The following is a 22,343-nucleotide window of genomic DNA, read 5'->3' on the forward strand; positions in this document are numbered from 1 at the left end:
TTTTTTTTTGTATTTTCAGTAGAGACTGGGTTTCACCGTGTTAGCCAGGAGGGTCTCGATCTCCTGACCTCGTGATCCGCCCGCCTCGGCCTCCCAAAGTGCTGGGATTACAGGCGTGAGCCACCGCGCCCGGCCGGATTTCTCTTTTTCAAGGTGGTTTCAGCTAGGAGGGTGAGCGTGGCTTGGGCGAGGGCAGATAGGGCGGGAGCATGTGGCAAGTATGGATGAGACCTTGACAAAGAGACCCCAGAGGAAAGACAGGGACCCTTTCCCCTTTTGTCCTGGAAACCTGGCTCAGCCCCAGCCCTTGCCCATTCTGCTGCTGCTGCCTGGTACCTCCCACAAGGCCAGACTCCTCTCCGCAAAGCTGTGGCCTGCACCAGCTCCTCTGGCTCTCCTCCTCTGCCTGCTGAGGGCCCCCTCCCAGCCTGGCTGTCAATCACAGGAGAAAGGGGTTGGGATTTTGTTTGTGCCTCTGTCTGAGCAGAGAATGGCTGATGAGGCCACTGAGCCTTGCCCTGGAGAGCCCCTCTGTCCCTGCTACTCCCATCTCCCCTGGCCCAGACTTCTGCCCTTCATGCCCATCCCTGACCAGCAGCCCCACTCAGCCTGGGCTCTGGGTGCCAGCTGGTTACAGACATGCCACCTGAACCCAGGCCAGGAGCTGGTGGATGCGTGGGGCTATTTTAAGCACAGCTTCTTGGCCTGCACACTCCCCTGGCCCCCAGCCCCCAGCAGCTCAGCTACTGGTCACCTGCCACCGCCTGGAATGCTGATCGGCAGTTGGCTGGGGTGGGGGCTGGGAAGACACTATTATAAAGCTGGGAGTGTTGGGAAGCAGCCGTCCCCGTCCAGAGTCCTCTGTGGTCCCTGCTGCCACCATGGCCACTCACCGCCTCGTGATGGTCCGGCACGGCGAGAGCACATGGAACCAGGAGAACCGTTTCTGTGGCTGGTTTGATGCAGAGCTGAGTGAAAAGGGGACCGAGGAGGCCAAGCGGGGAGCCAAGGCCATCAAGGACGCCAAGATGGAGTTTGACATCTGCTACACGTCGGTGCTGAAGCGGGCCATCCGCACCCTCTGGGCCATCCTGGATGGCACGGACCAGATGTGGCTGCCTGTGGTGCGCACTTGGCGCCTCAATGAGCGGCATTACGGGGGCCTCACAGGCCTCAACAAGGCAGAAACGGCCGCCAAGCACGGGGAGGAACAGGTGAAGATCTGGAGGCGCTCCTTTGACATCCCGCCGCCCCCAATGGACGAGAAGCACCCCTACTACAACTCCATTAGCAAGGTGGGCTGCCTCTGCTGGGAAGGCCTCTGGGAAGCTGCAGGGTGGGGAGTTGGGTGGGGGCCCACTGGCTTGGGAGGGAAAGCAGCGTGCCTGTGTCCCCCAGGAGCGTCGGTACGCAGGCCTGAAGCCCGGGGAACTGCCCACCTGCGAGAGCCTCAAGGACACCATTGCCCGGGCCCTGCCCTTCTGGAACGAGGAGATTGTTCCCCAGATAAAGGCCGGCAAGCGAGTGCTCATTGCAGCCCACGGGAACAGCCTGCGGGGCATTGTCAAGCACCTGGAAGGTGAGGCCGCCTTCGGGAGCCTGGGCAGGGTGGGTGGGCAGCAGTCCCAGCTGGCTTATCTCAGCAAAGGCTCTCGCCCATGGACCAGGCTGCTTTCTAGGTGTGGGGCTCCACATCATTCACTGAAAAAGGAGGGCTGAGAAGCCATTTTTTAGTTTTGTGAAATGTTCCCCATTTCTGTGTAACTGGGACACACTCCACAGGAGCTGACCGCACTCGAAGCTCACTGTGTCCCGAGGCGGGGCAGGCTCCAAAGGTGGCATCTGCCCAGGGACACCCAGCTAGGAAACGGAGGGGCTGGGCTTAGAGCATCTGGCTCCAAATCTCAGCTTACTGTGGGGCCCTGGACAAGCCACCTCCATCTCTGGGCCTCTCCCTTTTCCGGGGTGGTGGGGAGCTCCCCCTGGTACTGACTGCCTCTTGATGTAGGCTTGGACCCCTCGCAGGGCCCTCCCCCATCAGGTCCTCAGAATCCCTGCATGAGCTTCACCACCTACCTCCCTCTGGTGCCCCTCTCTGGGCAAAAGAAAGACCAATCAAAAGAGGGGTGCAAGACTATGGAGTGGCCAGACTCTGGGCTTGCAGCTGGGCTCCCACTGAAGAGCAAGGGCTGACAAATGGGCCTAGGATGCAGGGGCACAGTGAGGCTTCACCTAGAGTGACTGGCACCTCCACGCCACCTCCCACCTTAGTATTCTGACACCAGGGCAGTCTCAATTAGCATCTGAATGACCTTAAAGCTTGTTGAGTCCTGGAAAGGCTAGAACGGTGTGCCCCAGACCTCCTGCTCTTAGGGCCTATGGGCGGCTGGCCAGAGCACCCAGACCAGCAGGCCCTGGAGACCCAGCCAGCCCCAAGCCTGTCCACTCCAAACATGGACACCTGGCACCTGGCATTGGGGCCAGGCAGAGGGAAGGACCACCTGCCTCCTCTTCCTTCTGGAGATTTCATGCAGCCCCATGACCCTCCCACAGCCTGGTTTGGGGAAAGGGGACGCACTTTTGGTGGTGAATTTGAGGGATTTCAGTGGGAGTCCCTGACTCCCCAGAGAACATTTTCTTAAACCCTCCTGCACGGAGCGGGGGTGGAGTGGCGCGAATATCAAAGGTCGAGCTGCTATTCCCAGCTCAGGGGCTGCAGGAGGCAGGCAGGGTCAGGTTTCGACCAGGCTCGGCCTCCCTGTCCCTCCTCCAGCTCCATTCTGCACTTGCTCCTCTGTTCAGGATGTCTAGAATTTAGAGCACTTTAGAAACCAAAGGGTGCCGGGCACAGTGGCTCACTCCTCTAATCCTAGCACTTTGGGAGGCTGAGGTGGGCGGATCACTTGAGGTCAGGAGTTTGAGACCAGCCTGACCAACATGGTGAAACCCATCTCTACTAAAAATACAAAATTAGCCGGGTGTGGTGGCACTCACCTGTAATCCCAGCTACTTGGGAGGCTGAGGCAGGAGAATCGCTTCAACCCAGAAGGTGGAGGTTGCAGTGAGCCATAATCGTGCCATTGCATTCCAGCCTGGGCAAGAGGAGCAAAACTCCATCTCAAAAAAAAAAAAAAAAGAAAAGAAAAAGAAAAAAAGAAACCAAAGGGTGAGTGTCCTTCCTGACCCTCAACTTCAGTCTGGCTGGAGTCACACTGGGCTGAGGGAACTGTGGACAGCACCACCACAGATCACAGCCACTTGGGTGGGGCTGAAGTCCCCATTTGTTTCACCACTGGGCTATTTCTGTAGGCTGCTTGGTCTAACTCAGTTACGCCTTGACCTTCGGCAACATTTCTGTGGCCTCGTTCTCAGGGCTGGGAAGGAATTGGTGCCAGGGGAACTGGCTCTGTGGCCCATAAAGGTCACATAGTGTCTGCTGTGTGAACAGGCTGGGGACAGAGGGGCTAAGGACACCTATTCCTTCCGGCATAGGGATGTCAGATCAGGCGATCATGGAGCTGAACCTGCCCACGGGGATCCCCATTGTGTATGAGCTGAACAAGGAGCTGAAGCCCACCAAGCCCATGCAGTTCCTGGGTGATGAGGAAACGGTGCGGAAGGCCATGGAGGCTGTGGCTGCCCAGGGCAAGGCCAAGTGAGGGGTGGGCTTGGGCAATAAAGGCACCTTCCCCCACAGCCTGGAGTCCAGCGCAGCCGTGCATGCCAGGCTCACCCCACCATCAGCTGTGGGGACTCCAGAACCAGGGATGCAGCCACCCACCCTCCCTGACTCCATACCTGTGTCACCAGGGGCAGGAGCCTAGTACCCACCCCTAGTCATCAGGACACTGAGCCAGGGCTGCAACCACTCCATGAGTTTGCAGTCAGGACAAGCCTGTGGTGACCCTGAAGCTTCAGAGCCACTTAGTAACCATGCTCTAGAATTGGCGTGCTTGGGGCCAGTTAGAAGAGGCCAAGTGACCCGGCTCTCCCCATGGGGAGAAAGGACCACAGCCAGGACACCGCTTCCCGGACAGCTTCCTGCAGAGGGCAGGTGGTCTTCTGCTGTCCTTGCAAACCCCGGGTGGCACTTTGAGCCCTGCCTCTTGGGTGGGGACAGGCAAGCCCACAGAGGGCCTCAAAGCTGGCAACAGCCCAAACCTGGGTCTTCCATGGGAGTGGAGGGGAAGTTCCCTCTTCATAGGAGAGGCACCAGGAAGCCCTGGAGAAAAGGGGAGAGGCCTGAGCACAGGAAGGCCAGGAGCAAGGTTGGGCTCCATGCAGCCTTCACCCCAGGCACTAGCAGGTGACGCCTCGAGTCAACCATGTCTGCCTAGCAGCTCTGGGGCACAGGAGGAGGGACCTAATTCCCTGGATGCTCAGTGGGTGCCAGGTACCTCATGCCACACAGTGGGCCATCCCATGTAGGCAGAGGCTCCCTGAAGCTGGGAGCAGGGCAGCCCTTGGCCTCTCCCAGAGGAAATGGAACGCAGGAAGGCTCCAATTTCAGTCCCATGTTAACATTTAGCCCCTTCCTGGTGGCTGATCATCATCAGCTGCAGTCTCAGGGTGAGGGTGCTCATCCCAGACACAGAGCAGAGGCAGACACCGGGCAGGTGGCGGGGTGCTATTCCCACATGGGAGCATTCAGGCTACAGCAGAGCAGGTAAGAGCTGCGAGCCTGTGTAGACCAAACTGGGAATTCGTGGTCCAAAAGCATATTTGTTCTTCAGAGACATGGATGAGCTGGGACAGAAAATAGGGGAAGACAACAGGCCAAGGCCACTCTGTGTTACTTTTCCTGAAGTCAGAATCAGTTGAGGCACACACTGGGGCCTGCAGGCATCGAGTGAGCCGTGTGGAGGAACATGTTGTGTCTGCTGTTTTCGAATACCCAGGGTGGGAGCTTGGCCATCCGCATCCCCACTTCCCATAGCCCAGGCAGAGGGACAGAGAAATGGAGTGGGGAGCACAGAGTAGGCTCCAACAAGACAACTTCCCTGCTGCCAAACCACCATGATCCACTCTGACTTTGGTCACAAACTCTGCTAAAAACAATTCTCTATGTTCACTGTTCCCAAGGGTCATTCTAAACAGTGGTGGCCACCACCCCTTAGAAGCAAGAGAAAAAGAAAAAAGGCAAATAAATGCAGAAGGCAGCTGGAGCCTCCCAGATGCCCCTGCTCAGGACCCTTCCCCACAGCTTGGCAGTGGCCACTCAGGGCTTGGCCACAGGCAGGGCTTGGCTCAGTATCCTGTCGGGGCAAGAGCCAAGCTGTCTGGGAGGGTCAGGGGGATGCAGGAAGGATGTGTGGGAATCACCAGGCCATTGCTGCATTTGGGATGACAGGCTGAGTCTGCCAAGCCGGAGGGAGCCCTGAGGCCTCATCCTCACTGGGGGTCCCATTCCTGGAAGAGTGCCGAATGTCAACTCCCAGGCCTCCTCTTCCAGCAATAAGGAAGCCATGTCTGAGAGGGGAAGGGCAAGATGTGCCCTCAGCCTCACTCAATGAGCTCCACGTAGTTGGCAGGGAACATGCCAAAATGGCCATCGGGCCCATAGCCACGCCACCAGCCTTCGTCGATCACCTCGATGCCTGTGATGAGGTTCTCGGGGTCAAAGGAGATCTCTGTGTCGTCAGCTGCAAAGAAGACGAGCCCAGATGCATATCAGGGGCTCCCTCCCACATCCCACCTGCTCGGGCAGCCCACGGCAGCCCCACCCTGCTGCAGCACAGCTTGCTGAAGCTCTGGTTCCTCCTCAGAAATATCCCTGCCACCCTGCTAAGCCTTGGCCAACAATGCACCCTGTCCCAGTGCTGCTCCAGTGACCACACCCCCAGGGCATACCCTCCTACAGAGCATTCCCGAAAAAGGCTAGAGTAGACACCAGCCTGCTCTGTGGGGAGCTTCCACCGCATTCTCCACGGCCTCCACCTAGGGACGCCTGGTGAACCAGCATCCAGGCCTGGCCCACCTCCCTGCTCAGACCCCATGTTCTGTGACAAGGATGGCAATTGGGATTCACATCGGTGGCCAGCAAATAGCTACGAGGAACACATGGGGAGGCCTGGGCTGTGCAGGACACTCCAGTGCCACAGTTGCCCCCACTCCAGAGGTGCTTCTACCCCTAAACGCACCGCCCACCCTCCTGTCTTCTCTTCCTGATACCCCCTGGTGCCATCTTCCCATAAAACCCCAGACCCTCTTGTCTCCTAACCTCAGGACCCTGTGGTCTGTGCCAGCCAGGCTGGGGCACCTTACCTGCCTGGTAGTCATACAGGGCACGGGCACAGAGCCCTTGCCCACTGAGCCCCTGGCCCTGAATGTGGTGGTCAATGTGCTCAGAGCTGGCACCTTGCTGCTGCACCTGCCCAGGGATGACAAAGGTGTTACCCCAGACTCAGCCCTTAATACCCAATCACTGTTCTGTCCCACATGGCTCAGGTCAAGCTGGGAGTATGCAGAGGGCAAGCAGTCTACAGGCTCGTGGGCTGCTGCTGTCCCCGCCCTACCAGAGTACAGAAGCCGCAGGACAGTGCACAAATCCCTCAGCCAGAGACTGCAAGGTCCTCTTCCCACCCAGCACCTCCTATAGAGTGGGGCTTGCCCTGACAATTTATAACACAGGGCTGCTCCAAAAATGCATGTGCTTTAAAACCTGTTGCATGCCCCCAGAAAACTCAGATGGCCCATGATAAGTGTTCCTGAGTATGCAGCCCCTTCCTGGCCCCAGCCCCACTGTAGGAACCCACCAGTGGGGGCTCCTCGTAGAAGGTCTCCTGCTCTGGGGGTTCCTCATACACAGCCTCCTCTTCTGCCTGCACCAGACATGGAGGAGTGCTGGGCACCGGCTCCTCAGCAGGGAGATCTGCACCAGGGAACACAGCAGGTTCTCACTCCCACACATCCCCCTTCTCCACTGCTGTCCCCCAGGGTCCCCATGGGGTGACAAGTGCCTTGCCTGCCCTGGGCCTTGAGACGGCAGCAGCTGGCTCTCTGCCAAAGTGGGTCTCTGGTTGGGTGAGCTGCTTCTGCAGGAAGGGGCTCCTCAGCTTGCCTGCAAACCCGGGTAAATATATACATCACTTCAGAAACACCACCTGCTGTGCACGTGCACAAGTGCGCACACACACACACACACACACGCACACGCACCCCACAGAACCCTCCACCCTCGTGTGCTTGAGGCAGTCTCATGGGGTTTGCTCTGGCTAGTGCAGGAACAGAGACCTCAGGGCCATGTGCTATGTGGTGACCTGGTAGACAGCGCAGCCCAATATCTTTTGGAGGCCAAACTGGTGACCAGTGTGGTCACTGATGAGGTCAACGGCCCCAGGTGTCCCTTCTCCTCACTCACCCCTGTCACCGATAACATCTGTCACTAGCCTTGGGGGAGCCCACATAGGACCCCAGGCTCCCCGTCAGCCTGCTGCTGCCTCATGGCCAGGCCCAAAGGGAGATCTCACCAGGCTGAGGACTGGAGATGGAGGTGGTGGACATGGCCCTCTCCTTCTGCTTGAAAATCTCCCTCGGATGCACGGCAGACTCCTGGAGGGAAGCACATGTTGACCCCTGCAGTGGGCAAAACTTTCACCACCTCTCCCCAGATCACAGCCCCTCCAGCTGTTGGCCCAGTAGCCCCTCAAAGGTGAGTGTGGGGCCAGGAGGCAAAACATGTTCTCAGGTGAGAAGTCATTTAAAAATAAAAAGTAACTTTAAAAAAGGAAGTAAAACACAGAAGCCGAGGGGCTCACAGGGCCTCCCCCAGGACCAGGTGTGGTCCAAGCCCGAAGCTTCCACCTTTGGCTTTCTTCTATACTGCCACCTCTTGAGGTGCCCAGACTCCAACCTGCCCCAGCTGACTGCAGGGCAGCCTCTGCCCAGGTCTGGGCTGGGCCCTCAAACCGAGATCAGGGACTTCTGTGTGTGGCCAGGACAGGTCCAAACAAGTAGAGCACCCCCATCTTACCTGCTCATCTCGGTTCCTTGAAACCACTTCTTGCTGCTGCTCCCACGTCCTGCTGGGAAGGGCCGGGTGGGGCACAGCTGAGGCACAGCCACAGCTTCTCATGCCACACCCCTTAGTCCTCCTCGCCTCCATGGGATGGAGCGGGTGCCCAGCAATGCCTCGGGGTGGGTCCCCCAGGCCAGCTTCTACCTCTGGCTCACCTCTGGGGGCTGGCCTCGCCACCCTGCTCCTGATAGCGCTGCTCCCGGCGTGCAGCCTCACGCAGCTCACGCTCCCGGCGCTCCTGCTCCAGCTGCCGCTGCGCCTCCTCAGCCCGCCGCTTTTCCTCCAGCCGACGGTTCTCCTCCTCCTTCTGCAGGGAGAGCCACTGCCCGCTCAGCCCTGTGCTGACACTTCAGCCTAATCCCCTGCCCAGGACTGGGTTTTAGGCACATGGCCAAAGGCAGGCACCAGAGCCAGTCGCTCATTAGCCTTGTGGCTTAACCTACCCGAGCCTCAGTGTGACCATCTGTAATGGGCACCAAGGAGAGTGGATGCTGCACGAGCTCGCTTGTGAGGAAAGCTGAGCTACAGCAAGCAGAACACTCCCACGTGCCCAGCACGCCCTGGGGCAGCACTCACCTCTGCTTTGGCCCAGAAGCTGTCTTTACCAACCCTTTTAATCTCAGACACAGCATTGGTCTTCTGGTACACAGAGCCCTGTAGGGGACAGCACTCATTACAGACCTGGACCCAGGTGGAAGGCCAGGCCCACAGGCACCAGAGGAGAGAATATGCTAAACTTGTGACAGCACAGGTGAGTGCTGCTAGGACTGGACCCAGCAGGGGCAGCAGAGCACTGCCCAGTGACCCTCAAGGAGACACACACCAAGATGACCTGAAAGAAGCCCAGGACACTGCCCCAAGGTGGATGCTCAATCCCAGACAACACTAGAGGGGTCTCTGGTGGTCTCTGGCCCTCATGGATGGGGGCCAGGGCAAGAAAGGCCCCCATACCCCACCTGCAAACTCCTAGCTGACTAGCACAAGAGCATCCAAGGAATCACGTCCAACCGCACATATGCGGACGCAGCTCCCAGCCATCAGCTCCACACAGCACTGGGGCCACGGGCCCACAGGTATCTCCTGTGACTCCAAGGGGCCTGCTCTGGTTTCAGGCTCCGCCTTGATGCCTCCTTTAGTTCCTCCATAGCGGCTACCTCCAGGGGCAGCCCAGGATGTGCCAGTGCCATGACCTTGAGGGCAGCCAGACTATCATAGCCATGCATCCTGCAGAGCCTCCACTCTGACCACAGAGGCTGGGCTCCAGAGGAAGGCTCCAGAACAGCTAGTCCAACTCCTAGGCAAGGTCAGAGGGCTATTCCTGCTCATCTGGTCAGTGGACAATCACCACAGCTCAGGGGTTACCATCTGCAGAAACTAAGCAGGCATGGGCCCAGCCAGCCCGGGTGCTGGGAATTGCATATTCCTGGCCCCCTGCCCTCAGGCCCTGAGTAACAAAAGGGCTGGCGATGGGCAGGCAGCACTCACCACTGGGGCCTGGGGTCCCGCGTCCTGGAAGCGGCCACTCTCCTTGTGAAAGCTGTAGTTGGCACCTGAAGCCTTGGCCACCTTCTCCATGATGCACTCTGGCTCCACATCCTCCTCGGCCCGTGCGTTGATGGTCACGTGGGCCCCCTGCAGCAGGAGCAGCACTTGAAAGAAGGGCTTTGCAAGCCCAGGAGATGGGCCAAACTCCTGTCAGTCCACACAGCACGGGCCACTACTACACCACACAGGACTGGAATCAGGAAACCAGAAGGCACCTGTCTGGCTGCTGAAAACTGAGGCACGAGTTCCCCTCAAGGGCTCAAACAAACCAACTTGGAGCAAACCCCTCATTCTTGTCCCAGTTCACGTGAGACCCTTGCCCTCCACTGTGCTATCCAGTGGTTCCTTCTGTAGCTGTTCCCTGCTGTATATCAGTAGACAGCCCAGGCATGATTTGCATCAAAGGCCTTCCTTCTAATCAATGAAAACTAGTTTTAAATGCCATCTGGAAGCCACAAAAGACCCTGAATAGCTAAAGCAATCCGAAGCAAAAAGTACAAAGCTGGAGGCTTCACGCCACCTGATTTCAAATTAAACTACAAAACTATAGTAAGCAAAACAGCATGGTACTGGCATAAACACAGACACATAGAACAATGGAAACTAACAGAGCACCCACACACACTTATAGCCAACTCATTTTTAACAAAGGTGACAGGAACATACACTGGGGAAAGGACGGTCTCTTTCATAAACAGGGCTAGGAAAATTGGATATCCATATGCAGAAGAATGAAACTAAATCTTCGTCTTTCACCATATTAAAAAAAAACTCAAAATGGATTAAAAAGACTTAAATGTAAGACCTGAAACTATGAAACTACTCAAATAAAACATTGGAGAGATGCCCCTGGACACTGGTCTGGGCAAAGATTTTTTTTGGGTTAAGACCTCAAAAGCCCAGGCAACAAAAGCAAAAATCAACCAGTTGGACTAAATCAAGCTAAAAGGCTTCTGCACAGCAAATGAAACAATCAACAAAGTAAACAGACAACCTACAGAATGGGAGAAAATAACTTCAAACTATCCATCTGACAAGGAATTAGCAACCAGAATATATAAGGAACTCAAACAACTCAATAGCAAAAAAATAATAATCTGATTTTAAAATGGGCAAAAGACCTTAACAGATATTTCTCGAAAGATGATATACACATGGCTAACTACATATGAGAAAATGCTCAACATCACTAACCATCATCAGGGAAATGCAAACCAAAACCATGATGGGCTATCATCTCACCACAGTTAGAATGGCTACTATAAAAAACATAAAAAATAAATGCTAGCAAGGATGTGGAGAAAGGGAAATTCTTATACACTGTTGGTAGGAATGTAAAGTAGTACAGCCATTATAAAAATAGTATGGTTTTTTGGGGTTTTTTTTGAGACAGAGTCTTACTCTGTTGCCCAGGCTGGAGTGCAAGGGCACAATCTTGGCTCACTGCAACCTCCACCTCCCAGGTTCAAGAGATTCTCTGCCTCAGCCTCCTGAGTAGCTGGGATTACAGGTGCCTGCCACCACACCTGGCTAATTGTTGTATTTTTTTAGTAGAGACGGGGTTTCACCATGTTGGCCAGGCTGGTCTCGAACTCCTGACCTCAGATAATCTGCCCACCTTGGTCTCCCAAAGTGCTGGGATTACAGGCTTGAGCCATCGCGCCCAGACAACAGTATGGTTTTTAAAACAGTATTTGTCCTACTAAAAGCAGAACTACCATATGATCTAGCAATCCAACTGCTGGGGATATATCCAACTCTGAAGTTCAGCACTATTAACAATAGCCAAGATACGGAATCAACCAAAATGTCCATCAATGGATGAAAGGGTAAAGAAAATTTAGTATATAAACATGAGGGAATATTATTCAGCCATAAAACAGAATGACATCCTGTCATTTGCAGCAACATGGATGGAACTGGAGGTCATAATGTTAAGGGAAATAAGCCAGGCACAGAAGACAAGTATTGCATGTTCTCACTCATATGTGGGAGCTAAAAAAGTGGGTATCATGGAGGGAGAGAGTAGAATGGTGGTTACCAGGAGTTGGGAAGGGCATGGGGGAGAGAAAATGAAGAGAAGTTGCTTAACAGATACAAAAGTACAGTTAAATAGAAGGAATAAATTCTAGTATTCAGTAGTACAGAAGGGAAATTATAGTTAACAATAATTTTGTGTATTTCAAATTAGCTAGAAGAGAAAAACTGTAATGTTCCCAACACAAAGAACAGATAAATGTTTGAGGTGATGAACGTGCTAATTACCCTGATTCATCATATACATTGTATACAGGTATCAAAATATGACATGTATGCAAAAAATATGTACAACTATTATATATCAACTATTATATATAAACTCTGGGCCGGGCACGGTGGCTCTCGCCTGTAATCCCAGCACTTTGGGAAGCTGAGGAGGGCAGATAACTTGAGGTCAGGGATTCCAGACCAGCCTGGCCAACATGGGGAAACCCATCTCTACTAAAAATACAAAACTTAGCCGGGCATGATGGCAGGCACCTGTAATCCCAACTACTCAGGAGGCTGAGGCAGGAAAATCACTTGAACCTGGGAGGCAGAGGTTGCAGTGAGCCGAGATCATGCCACTGCATTCCAGCCTGGGTGACAGAGTGAGACTCTGTCTCAAAACAAACAAAAAACAAAACAACAACAAAAAAAACTCTGATAAAAGAATGCCATGCATGTTTTCTACAAAAAGTAAGCCAATGATTTCTTCATGAGAAGCCAGACCCATGACCTCATTCACTGTTACTATACAGGTTAAGCATCCCTAACCTAAAATTCCAAAATCCGAACTGCTCCAATGAACACTTCCTTTAAGCATTATGTCAGCACTCAAAAAATCTCAGATTCTGGGCCGGGCGTGGTGGCTCATGCCTGAAATCCTAGCACTTTGGGAGGCCAAGGTGGGCAGATCATGAGGTCAGGAGATCGAGACCATCCTGGCTAACATGGTGAAACCCTGTCTCTACTAAAAATACAAAAAATTAGCTGGGCGTGGTGGCGGGCACCTGTAGTCCCAGCTAATCGGGAGGCTGAGGCAGAATGGTGTGAACCCGGGAGGCGGAGCTTGCAGCGAGCCGAGATCGCGCCACTGTACTCCGTCCTGGGCAACAGAGCGAGACTCTGTCTCAAAAAAAAGAAAAAAAAAAAAAAAATTTCAGATTCTGGAGAATTTCGGATTTTGGATGCTGAACTGCAAATATTCCCAAATCTGAAGAAATCCAAAACATTCCTGGTCCTAAACATTTCAAATAAAGGATACTCAAACCTGTATACTCGAAAAGCTGGGAATTCTCTTATCAGCTCCTAGATGGAAACTGAGGTATAGCTGAAGAAATGTTGGCAGAACGAGAAATCAAAATTCTGAGTCTCCTTTGCCAGAGAAATGCAACCAGAGAAATGCAAAAAGTTACCCGACAAGTGACCAACAAATGCTTTTGTTACAAATAGTTTTTAAAATTTAAAAAGGTTCTATTATAGGACTGACATAAATCCACATAGAGGGGGCTGGAAAGGAATGCATCAAAAGGGCACGTGTGTGCTAAGATGGTGGGCACTCTCCCCTTCCTCCAAATCCTGACGCTATTACTAAGCTGTTTAGAGGGATCATAAAACAAAACAGAACCAGGGCCCACCCCTCTCACGGCACCAGCTCCGGCATGGTCCTTTATCCTGCCCCACTGAGGCAGGCCCGTAGGTGGCCCTGGCAACATCCTGACCTCCCATGCACTCACTGACCCAGAGTGAAGCAGCCTCTGGTCATGCCTTGAAGGGCAGGCAGACAGCATTAGCTATGAGCACACTCCCAACTCCAGTTCTGATTCCCACTTGCTCGCACCCAGGAACCTGGGAGACCTCAAGCCTGTGAGGCCTGTTCCCAGTGAAGCGGGCCTCGCCTGGCCTTACCTTCAGGAAGTTGGCCATGGTGCTGACGTGGCTGGCGCAGGCTCCCTTCCGCACGTCATTCACGCCCTCGCCTGTCTGCAACACAAGTATGCCCAGATTGACCCAGGCCTCCCCCAAAGCCACTTCCCTCCCCTGGGGACCCGACATCTACCCTGTGTCCCAGAAAAGAGAAAACTGCAACCCCCAAAACAGAACCTATTCTTCTGACTGCATCACATGGGTGAGGTAAGTTCCCATGCCTCCAAGGGGCTCATGGACGCTCCCTGGGCAGGATGGCTACCGGCTTTCGCTGTGGGGGCATTTCATGAATTTTCTTTTTTTCTTTTTTTTTGGAGATGGACTCTTGCTCTGTGGCCCAGGCTGGAGTACAGTGGCGCAATCTTGGCTCACTGAAACTTCTGCCTCCTGGGTTCAAGCAATTCTCCTGCCTCAGCCTCCCGAGTAGCTGGCACTACAGGTGCATGCTGCCATGCCCAGCTAATTTTTTGTATTTTAGTAGAGACGGGGTTTCACCATGTTGCCCAGGCTGGTCTCAAACTCCTGAGCTCAGGCAATCCACCCACCTCGGCCTCCCAAAGTTCTAGGATGACAGGTGTGAGCCACAGCACCCAGCCTTCAAGAGTTTTCTTGATCCCCACCAAGGGATCAAGAAGGCCCTGTCCCTGTACTCCCAGGCTGCTAAACACTCCCTCAGGCTCCCTACTCCATCAGAACCACCACCCTCAAGAGCACGGAGCAAGGACTCCCTGTGACTGCTTTTAATCCATTTTGTAGGAAGAACCCTAGGCTTGGAGGGTGAATTCTGCAGAGCAAAGCCACAGTTATTCTTTGGGCCACAATGAATCTGTCAACTATTCTGCTCATTCACCAGCTCAGAGCTGTTCTATTGATCTACTACTAAGTCATGCCAGTAAAACACTTTGTTCCTGAAGTCAAGTCAAAACAGGAAAGAAGACAATGGGGTTTCCTGGGTCACACCTAGATGAAACGGGCTCCACATACCCAGTTGATGAGGACAAATTTGGGCAGTCCGGAGTTGGGGTCCTTCACTCTGCAGAAGGCGTACATCACCTTCCCACTGTTGAGCTCCTCCACCATCTCCTCCAGGCCACCCTCTGCAGCAGAGTCACAATGAAGGTCAGGGGTGGCCCTGACATTCCCTATTGGCCCTGGTCCCACCAGGAAGGGAGGCCGGGCTGCCTCTAAACCAGGGCTTCTCACCTCTACCTGTATCAGAATCTTTCTAGGGGTATGTTTAAAATCAGAGTCCTGGGAACCACCCTCACTAAACTGATTGATGAGAGCTGGGTGGGACCTAGGAGTCTGCGATTCTGACAAGTACCTCAGGTAATTTTTTTTACCCACACTCGTTTAAAAACCACTTCTCTAAACCCAGAGGTAATTCTGGAAATAAAAACAGGGTCATTTCCACAGCAAACCAGCCACCAGACTTCCAAATGGAGGATGTCTACGTCAAAATTTTATTGTTGCCGCAACCTTGCAAAGGGGCCCGAATAGCAGGGCCTGTAGAGTCACCACTGCCTGCACCTGTGTCTGCTCAAGCTCCAGGGCCACCCAGACAGCCAGACCAGATTGAACATCCTGCAGTGGCATAACTGGCTCAGCCCTCAGACTCCAGAAGAGAGGGTGATGGGGACAGGGGGAGCGCAGGAGTGGGCAGCTCTAAACGATTCTCCCTGACACTGAGGCTTAGCCCCCACAAGCTTTCCCAGGTTATAAGGAGGAAGAGCTGATCAGGTATTTCAGCTACAGGGCTCCATATGAGTGGAGGCGGTCATGAGCCCCAAGCTGGGGACAGCAAATTGTTGCGTTTGTGGCAGAGCCCTCTCCTGTGCCACTGGGGATGATGACAGGAGACTCTCGAGTTGTTGATCCCTGCAACTCCCAGCCACCTGTCACACCACATGTCTACTGTTCAATGGCAATCCTTCTAGAAAGGGGACACCTCCCAAAAAGGTTGTGAAAGGAAGGGGCTTTCTACCAACAACAGACATCAAACCGTGGAGAACACACTCCGAGTGCTCACTGAACAATGAAGCCATGTCCAGCTCAGGACAGAGGGACGGGTCAGGCAAGTTCTGGAGGAGGAGCAGTCAGGGTGTCAGCTGGGGGGCCCACAGGTCACACTCTGACCAAGACTACCCTGACAACCTCTGCTCTGTGCTGGCCAAGAGCCTGTCCTTCCTGTAGAGACCCCCAGAGCCTCCCCCGTGACTATCTGCAGTGATACTGCCTCTTCCAGTGAGGACGGGGCCCCTGCAAGCACTCGGCACAAGACCAGGGCAGGACAAAGGGAGAAGAGGGTATGTCTGTGGACTTTCTTTCCACCAGCACCAGTTCTGGGACTGGTGAGCTTCCCGCCGCAGCTCCCTACACAAGCTGCCCACAAGCTGGAGAGGCCTGTTTCCCTCTCAGCTCTCCCCAAGTAGACAAAGAGAAAGCACTCCCCTGCACCCAGAGGGATGGAGAGCCAAGGAGGAATGTTTTCACTTACACATATCTGAAACCTAAGGCCTGCCAGAAGTGGCCAGTGAGCACTGGAAGCCCCATGTGGCTCAGTGGACCAAGAGAGCTGAGTGCGCTGACCCTCCGTCCTGCCCGTTGTTGGCTCATGTCCTGATCAAGGGGCCAGGGAACCCCCAACGGAGTTAATATAGGGTGGGTCTGCAGGAGGCAGGTCCGGCCCATTTTCCACCCTCAGTGGAGGAAGGTGTTGAGCCACTGGCAGAGGCCACCTGTGTGATAGAGTCCCCTTCTTTCTGTGCAATAGCTGAAATGCCAGCTGAGATGGACTGCTGATGGTCACAATCCTTTCTCCTTTGCACACGTCACCCTCCTACCTCCTGGTGTCCCCGAGTCCATTTGGAGTCATACTCACCCCCTGTGCCAGCCACGCGGATGTCATTGCTGTTGCCTTCATAGGTAAAGAGAGCCCTGAAACGAAACACAAGTGAGCTCTGTAGCCAGCACCTTGAGTTCCATCTCTCCTCACCGCACCCACCATGACTTTCCACTATATCCTAAAGAGCTTGGGCCGACAGTAACACTGTGGGTGGGCACGGGCCCATTCTCACTTTGCTCTGACCCGCTAGGCAGGTTCTCAGTAGGCAACTGTGCAGCCTTCTCAGCTCTGCAGCTGGGAGGACACTGGCCTGACTTAACATGGGGTGGGAGTTGTGAGGGACAAAGCCATGGAGATGGGAGCACACAACTACTATGAGGAAAACATGAGCTGTGGAATTTCCCAACGACTGCTATACATTCGTGTGTCAAATACTCACCTGGCCACCAGGTATACGGATTTGAAGAGACAAAACATATCTACATGTTCCTGAACCCAGAGCACCCAAAAGGAGAAGTCGGAGAAATACACGCACTGGGCCCCTTGGAAGGCTGCCTACCACTCCTGTGCACATCTGCCCTGGCTCCAGTGAAGCCTGGTGGGTAGGGCAGCAGGTCCTTCCAGGCTTGAGACTTTTTGGTAAACACAGACTACTACAGGTTGTGTTTACCAGAAACCACAAGGGAATGACACAACATGAAATCACACAGTTAAAACCATGAACCTGCCAAGCTCCTCACGGACAGGTACCCATGAGCAAGTTTTCTATCTAGCAGAGCCTTATCTCTCCAGGAGTGACATGGGGCCATGGCTTTCTTTTCCTGTAAGATTAATTATTCATAAGAACTTTGGGCCGGGCGCAGTGGCTCACGCCTGTGATCCCAGCACTCTGGGAGGCTGAGGCGGGCGGATGCGGATCATGAGGTCAGGAGATTGAGACCATTCTGGCTAACACAGTGAAATCCCATCTACTAAAAATACAAAAAATCAGCCAGGCATGGTGGCAGGGGCCCATAGTCCCAGCTACTCAGGAGGTTGAGGCAGGAGAATGGCGTGAACCTGGGAGGCGGGACTTGCAGTGAGCCAGGATCGTGCCACTGCACTCCAGCCTGGGCAACAGAGTGAGACTCTGTCTCAAAAAAAAGAAAAGAACTCTGGGCCAGGTGTGGTGGCTCATGCCTATAATCCCAGGACTTTGGGAGGCTGAGGCAGGAGGGTCGCTTGAGCCCAGGAGTTTGAGACCAGCCTGGGCAACATGGTGGGACCTTGTCTCTACCAAAAATACAAAAATCAGCCAGGCGTGGTGGCACATGCCTGTAGTCCCAACTACTCGGGAGGCTGAGGTGGGAGGATTACTTAAGCCTGGGAGGTTGAGGCTACAGTGAGCCATGATGATGCCATTGTACTCCAGCCCAAACAACAGAGTGAAACCCCAACTCTTAAAAACAAAAACAAAACTCTGGTAAAGATTCATTCTGGCTTGCTAATAGCATGAACCTTGCAGCAACTCAACATCCCCAGCAAGGCTGCTGGACATGGGTTGGAGGCACTGACCCACTGGACTGTAAGTCAAAGGCAAAACCCAGTCCAGTGTGTGTCATCTCCCCAGGCTCTAAAGCACAGGCCTGCTGAGGCAGGCCAGACGGAAGCTCCAGGGATAAACAGTCGGACAGGAACCAAATCAGCTTCAACTTGGCTTCCCCAGGGCTTTGCCAATGCCACTGGGCAGAGATGCTTATGCCTGAGAAAAATGGAAGAAGTTAGACCCAGGCCCAGTGGATCTGGTTGGTAGGGAGGAGACAGGCCTCCGGGAAAAGGCACTGCTTACCAGGAGGGGAGACAGAATACAGGACAGAAACACTGAATGAGAAACACTCAGAGAAAAGGAACTAGAGAAAAGAACACAGAGAAACAAGAGAAAGATTTGGGAGGTGGCACACTGCCAGCATGAGCTGGGGGAACTCCCTGGAGGAAAGAAGCCCATTACTCTTGATGGGCACAAAGCCCTGGCTGCCAGAAGATAGCAAGCTGGCACAAGCAGCAGGTAACAGAAGATGGCAGCTCAACCCAGCTCTTGCAAGAAGGGACTCAGCCAGCTGCGATGGCTCACGCCTGCAATCCCAGCACTTTGGGAGGCCGAGGCGGGCGGATCACCTGAGGTTAGGAGTTTGAGACCAGCCCGGCCAACATGGGAAACCCCGTCTCTACTAAAAATACAAAATTAGCCGGGTGTGGTGGTGGGTGCCTGTAATCCCAGCTACTTGGGACGCTGAGGCAGGAAAATCACTTGAACCCGGGAGGCAGAGGTTGCAGTGAGCCGAGATCATGCCACTTCATTCTAGCCTGGGCGACAGAGCAAGACTCTGTCTTAAAAAAAAAAAAAAAAAAAAAAAAAGAAGGGACTCAGCAGCTAATATAGTAAGAGCCAAGCTCAATGCCTGCCACCTATCTCTCTGACTTGATCCTTCTCTACCCCAGGCCACCTTTAAGAATGTTCCCAGCGCAGAGGCTCATTCCCAGTTCAGAGGCCTTTTGAAAGAAGGGCGAAGGAAGTTTCAAATCAACATGAAAAAACATGGTGCACTGGCCTTTGAACAGCAAGGAATATGGAGTGTCAAGCACCTTATAATTCAATCATGCCTTTGAAAATAAGTACTGAGAGCCTACTGCTTACTAGTTACAGGAATGCAGCTATGAACAATCCCTAAAAGGTCCTGCCCATGAAACTTATTTTCTAATGGGAGAAAAAACACACACTTAACACTAACGTACTATTAGATGCCAAGATATGGAGTAAGCAGGGGCGGGAGACAGATCCAAGACAGAGAGCTGATGTCATGGCTGCTCCCCACTCTATCTGCCCTCCCCAATGCCAGCACTGTGTGTGTGAAACCTCTTATGACCCACCAAACTAGAGACCACCTCTTCTTCCTCTGACATCTCTACCACTTTTTCTGTATGACTCTCGGTCCATCCTTCATCTAAGCATCTGCCACACATAACAGCTGTGCCTCAGGCACCAAGGACAGAGAAAGAGCCCACCCCACCCCTTCTAGTAAGAGATAAAGGTGACAAGAAAACCCATAAGGATTTCCAGCATATTTTGTGTCTGGCATCTGTCTGAAGGAAGTCAAACAGAAAGATGGGAAAAAGTGCCTACAAACAAGGAGCTAGAAATCAAGGAAGGCCTCTCTGAGAAGGCAACCTCGGGGCCAAAAAGTGAAGGCTGGGGAGCCACCTGGGACGATGTGGAAAAAGTGTGCTCCATGCAGAGGAAGCAGCAGAGCAAGGACTCTGAAGAGGAACCAGCTTGTAAGTTTGAGGAAGAGAAAGACGGCCAGAGTGGTGACAAACAGGTGTGGCCACAGTGTGGTAAATGAAAGGGGTGGTAGGTCCTGGTCATGCAGGGCATCAGCAGGGCAAGGAGTCTAGGCTTTATTCAACATGAAACAGGAAGCCACTGTAGAGTTATAGACACGGAAGTGACATGGTCCAGATATTTTTCCGCAGTGTGCGGGAATCTGCCACACAGATCTGCTGAGTAACTACCTTAATGGCTGTGACGATGAGGGTGGAGGTCAGTGGGTTATGCTGCTGAGTGACACAACCTGTAGTGCTGCAAGAGCCTGGAGGTAGGAAGGGAGCATGGCATGGCTGTCTGGGCAGATGAGTCCAGTGAGATGGGTGGGTTCTGACTTCATAAGGGGAAAGAGGAGGCTCCACAACCCTCATGAGGAACAGAGAGTAGATGGGGTGGGTAAGCACCAGGCCAGGAGTGGTAGCAGACAGCTCTGGTAAGCAGCCCAAGGAAAGGCTAGGAACATAGGAGGTCTGAAGAGGGAAGCCCAAACTGCCAGGTGGGCTGGGAGGCATCATCCCAAACCAGTGATGGTTCCTGAGAAGACTGATGATGAAGAGAGACCTGGAAGGGAGCTAGATCAGGAGTGCCAGGAAGCTCCTAGGTAAGTCTGCCAGGGTAAACAGAGCGATCAAGAACATGTTAAGAAGCAAAATCTTTAATTGGGCAGGGCTGGAGAGGGGCAAAGATTCTTCTGGGTTCTAAAGCTAAGTGGTATGATGTGGACATGAAAATGGGACACTCATTGCAGAGATACTATTGACTGGGTTTTAAGTAACAGGAGAGGTCTAAGAGAAACACGAACAGGAATAGGAGACAGGCAAAACAAGGGGCTGACATCTAGAAACTGTCCTGAGAAAAATAACACTGACTGACATGTGGGTAAATCTGAGGGATTATAAAGCAGACAGAAAACCCTACCAAGGAAGTGACGAGACATCCTTCTTTAGATGCCTCCCAAAAAGAAGATGTGCTGTTTGGCATAAGTGCCATCCAGGGCACCGAGACCTGACAGGAGAGTCTACAGAGACCCCACAGAACCAAGCAACTGGTGTTCTAAAGCTCTTCCCCTAATGGCTGAGGGCTGAGGAAAAGGCAAAGCCATAACATCCTCAGGATCACAACAGTACATTGCATAAAAGCCGCTCTGTGCTGGGCACTAGGGAGAGCAGAGGAGATGAGAAAGCACTTACACAAGTGGAGATGGCCCCCACACAAGAGGAAGACAGTTGGGAGGGCCTCAGTGCTGACCACAGGGTAGCCCCACCACGACTCAGCCTCCAAGACCCAGTTTCTATTCCCCAAAGTTGGTCACCTTAGCCCACCATACTCAGCATATTTCTCAGAACTGGGATTTCTCAAACTAGTCAGTGAAAACAATTTAAGCAAAGGAGAAAGTGAGGATATCTTGGGTGTTGGAGGGGAAAATGAGACCTTTTCCCAAATAGATAGCGAGCATCCTACTTTCGTACATCTTCCCATGGCTCAGGCACAGAAAAGAGTACACTTTTTGGAGAAACGAAAGTTCTGAAGTCCACGTTCACAGAGAGCCAAGAACCCAGATCCCCGAGCTCCTCGTCTGAAGCCCCCAGGGCAGGGCTTACATTCACAGCCCGGCTGCCAGGCCGCTCTCAAATGCCCATCCCTGAACACAGCGTTTGCAAAAAAACGGGCGTGGCTTCCGCCTTCTCAGAGAGGGCTGTGCAGGACCCCCTTCTCCAGAGAAGTCCCAGGACTGGAAAGAAGAACCTGGCGAAGCTAGCAAGCACGACCAGGCTGAGGATCCAACATGGAAGCCCGCGGAGCCCACAGTGGGTGGCGAGCGGCAGGGGGAGGGGCGGGGACTCACTGGGTCCCCCCAAGCCGGGTTTAACCTGTCCACAATCGGCGGGGCAAGGGGTCACGAGGGTGAGACAGCAATTCTGCTGCGGTGTGGAAGGGCAGACAGGTAAGCCCTAGGCCACTTGCCTGGGCGCCACTCCGCGCTCGCGCTCCCGCTCCTCCCGAGTCCCCGGCTCTCCCCAGACAGACCCACCCCTGAGGCAGCCCCTGGCCCGACCCTGGCCCATCTCGCCGCCCACCAGTCGATCGGGGACTTCTCGGTGACCACCCGCACGTAGGCCTCCTGCAGCGCTGGCCCGTTCCGGCTCAGGTTCGCCGCCATGGCCCGCCCCGCAGTCTCCGCGCCGCTGCTGTAGCTTCCGGGCCGGGCCTCCCCTTTGACAGCCGACAAGCCTCGCCTCCGACAACCGGAAGCCCCGCCCCCACGGCAGGAAGCGGAAATGGCAGGGGCCAGCTGCACCCGCGGGTCCTAGCGAGCCGTCCGGCCAGCTGGTCTAGCATCCGGGTCCCGCGAATGCCGAAGGACAAGCGGGAGAACGGAGGACCTGGCCTTTTGTTTGTCCTCAGGGCGGGATCCTGGGGCGCAGACTAGCCCGTCTTCTAGTCCCACCCAAAAGCCAGCTCGACTTGGAAGCCTGGCCGCGGGGACCCAGTCCAGCCCCCGCTAGCTGCTCTCACAGCACCTTGCTCATTCTTTTCTAAATCTTGTTATGTCGATGCGCTTATTTGAGAGATCTTGGGTTCACCGCAGTCTCCCTCCAGACGAGGTCTTCAGCCTGTTTGTGGAC

General features: G+C 53.9%; 2 protein-coding genes across 5 annotated transcripts; one reads left to right on the forward strand and one right to left on the reverse strand.

Annotated features, from left to right (window-relative positions):
• Positions 1–649: 649 nt before the first annotated feature.
• PGAM2 (phosphoglycerate mutase 2) lies at positions 650–3,696 on the forward strand. The gene is made up of 3 exons (XM_032758221.2): positions 650–1,295; positions 1,399–1,579; positions 3,493–3,696. The coding sequence occupies exons 1-3, from the start codon at positions 882–884 to the stop codon at positions 3,657–3,659; spliced, it is 762 nt and encodes a 253-aa protein (XP_032614112.1). The 5' UTR covers positions 650–881; the 3' UTR covers positions 3,660–3,696.
• Positions 3,697–4,702: 1,006 nt separating this feature from the next.
• On the reverse strand, positions 4,703–21,958 carry DBNL (drebrin like). Of its 4 annotated transcripts, none has more exons than XM_032758217.2 (13): positions 21,795–21,958; positions 16,392–16,447; positions 14,495–14,607; positions 13,493–13,567; positions 9,503–9,649; positions 8,594–8,671; positions 8,173–8,324; positions 7,973–8,024; positions 7,470–7,575; positions 6,965–7,060; positions 6,756–6,871; positions 6,265–6,370; positions 4,703–5,642 (listed from the first exon to the last, which is right to left on the reverse strand). In XM_032758217.2, the coding sequence occupies exons 1-13, from the start codon at positions 21,875–21,877 to the stop codon at positions 5,503–5,505; spliced, it is 1,320 nt and encodes a 439-aa protein (XP_032614108.1). In that variant the 5' UTR covers positions 21,878–21,958; the 3' UTR covers positions 4,703–5,502. The 4 variants fall into 4 exon arrangements, with proteins under 4 accessions (XP_032614108.1, XP_032614109.1, XP_032614110.1 ...); XM_032758218.2 differs by having other exon boundaries at positions 7,973–8,021; positions 21,795–21,957; XM_032758219.2 differs by having other exon boundaries at positions 7,470–7,551; positions 21,795–21,957.
• Between the last annotated feature and the right edge of the window lie 385 nt (positions 21,959–22,343).

The sequence above is a fragment of the Hylobates moloch genome, unplaced genomic scaffold, assembly GCF_009828535.3.
Source record: "Hylobates moloch isolate HMO894 unplaced genomic scaffold, HMol_V3 SCAFFOLD_1, whole genome shotgun sequence".
NCBI classification, from domain to species: Eukaryota; Metazoa; Chordata; class Mammalia; order Primates; family Hylobatidae; genus Hylobates; species Hylobates moloch.

What these genes read in the sequence shown, in the direction of transcription:
- PGAM2 (XM_032758221.2), top strand. Translation starts at nt 882, where the DNA reads ATGGCCACTCACCGCCTCGTGATGGTCCGGCACGGCGAGAGCACATGG. An exon ending in ACTACAACTCCATTAGCAAG is followed by an intron (nt 1,296 to 1,398) that starts GTGGGCTGCCTC and finishes TGTGTCCCCCAG; the next exon opens with GAGCGTCGGTACGCAGGCCT. An exon ending in CATTGTCAAGCACCTGGAAG is followed by an intron (nt 1,580 to 3,492) that starts GTGAGGCCGCCT and finishes CTTCCGGCATAG; the next exon opens with GGATGTCAGATCAGGCGATC.
- DBNL (XM_032758217.2), bottom strand. Translation starts at nt 21,877, where the DNA reads ATGGCGGCGAACCTGAGCCGGAACGGGCCAGCGCTGCAGGAGGCCTAC. An exon ending in AATTTGTCCTCATCAACTGG is followed by an intron (nt 13,568 to 14,494) that starts GTATGTGGAGCC and finishes CTTGTGTTGCAG; the next exon opens with ACAGGCGAGGGCGTGAATGA. An exon ending in CCATGGCCAACTTCCTGAAG is followed by an intron (nt 9,650 to 13,492) that starts GTAAGGCCAGGC and finishes CTCCTGCTGCAG; the next exon opens with GGGGCCCACGTGACCATCAA.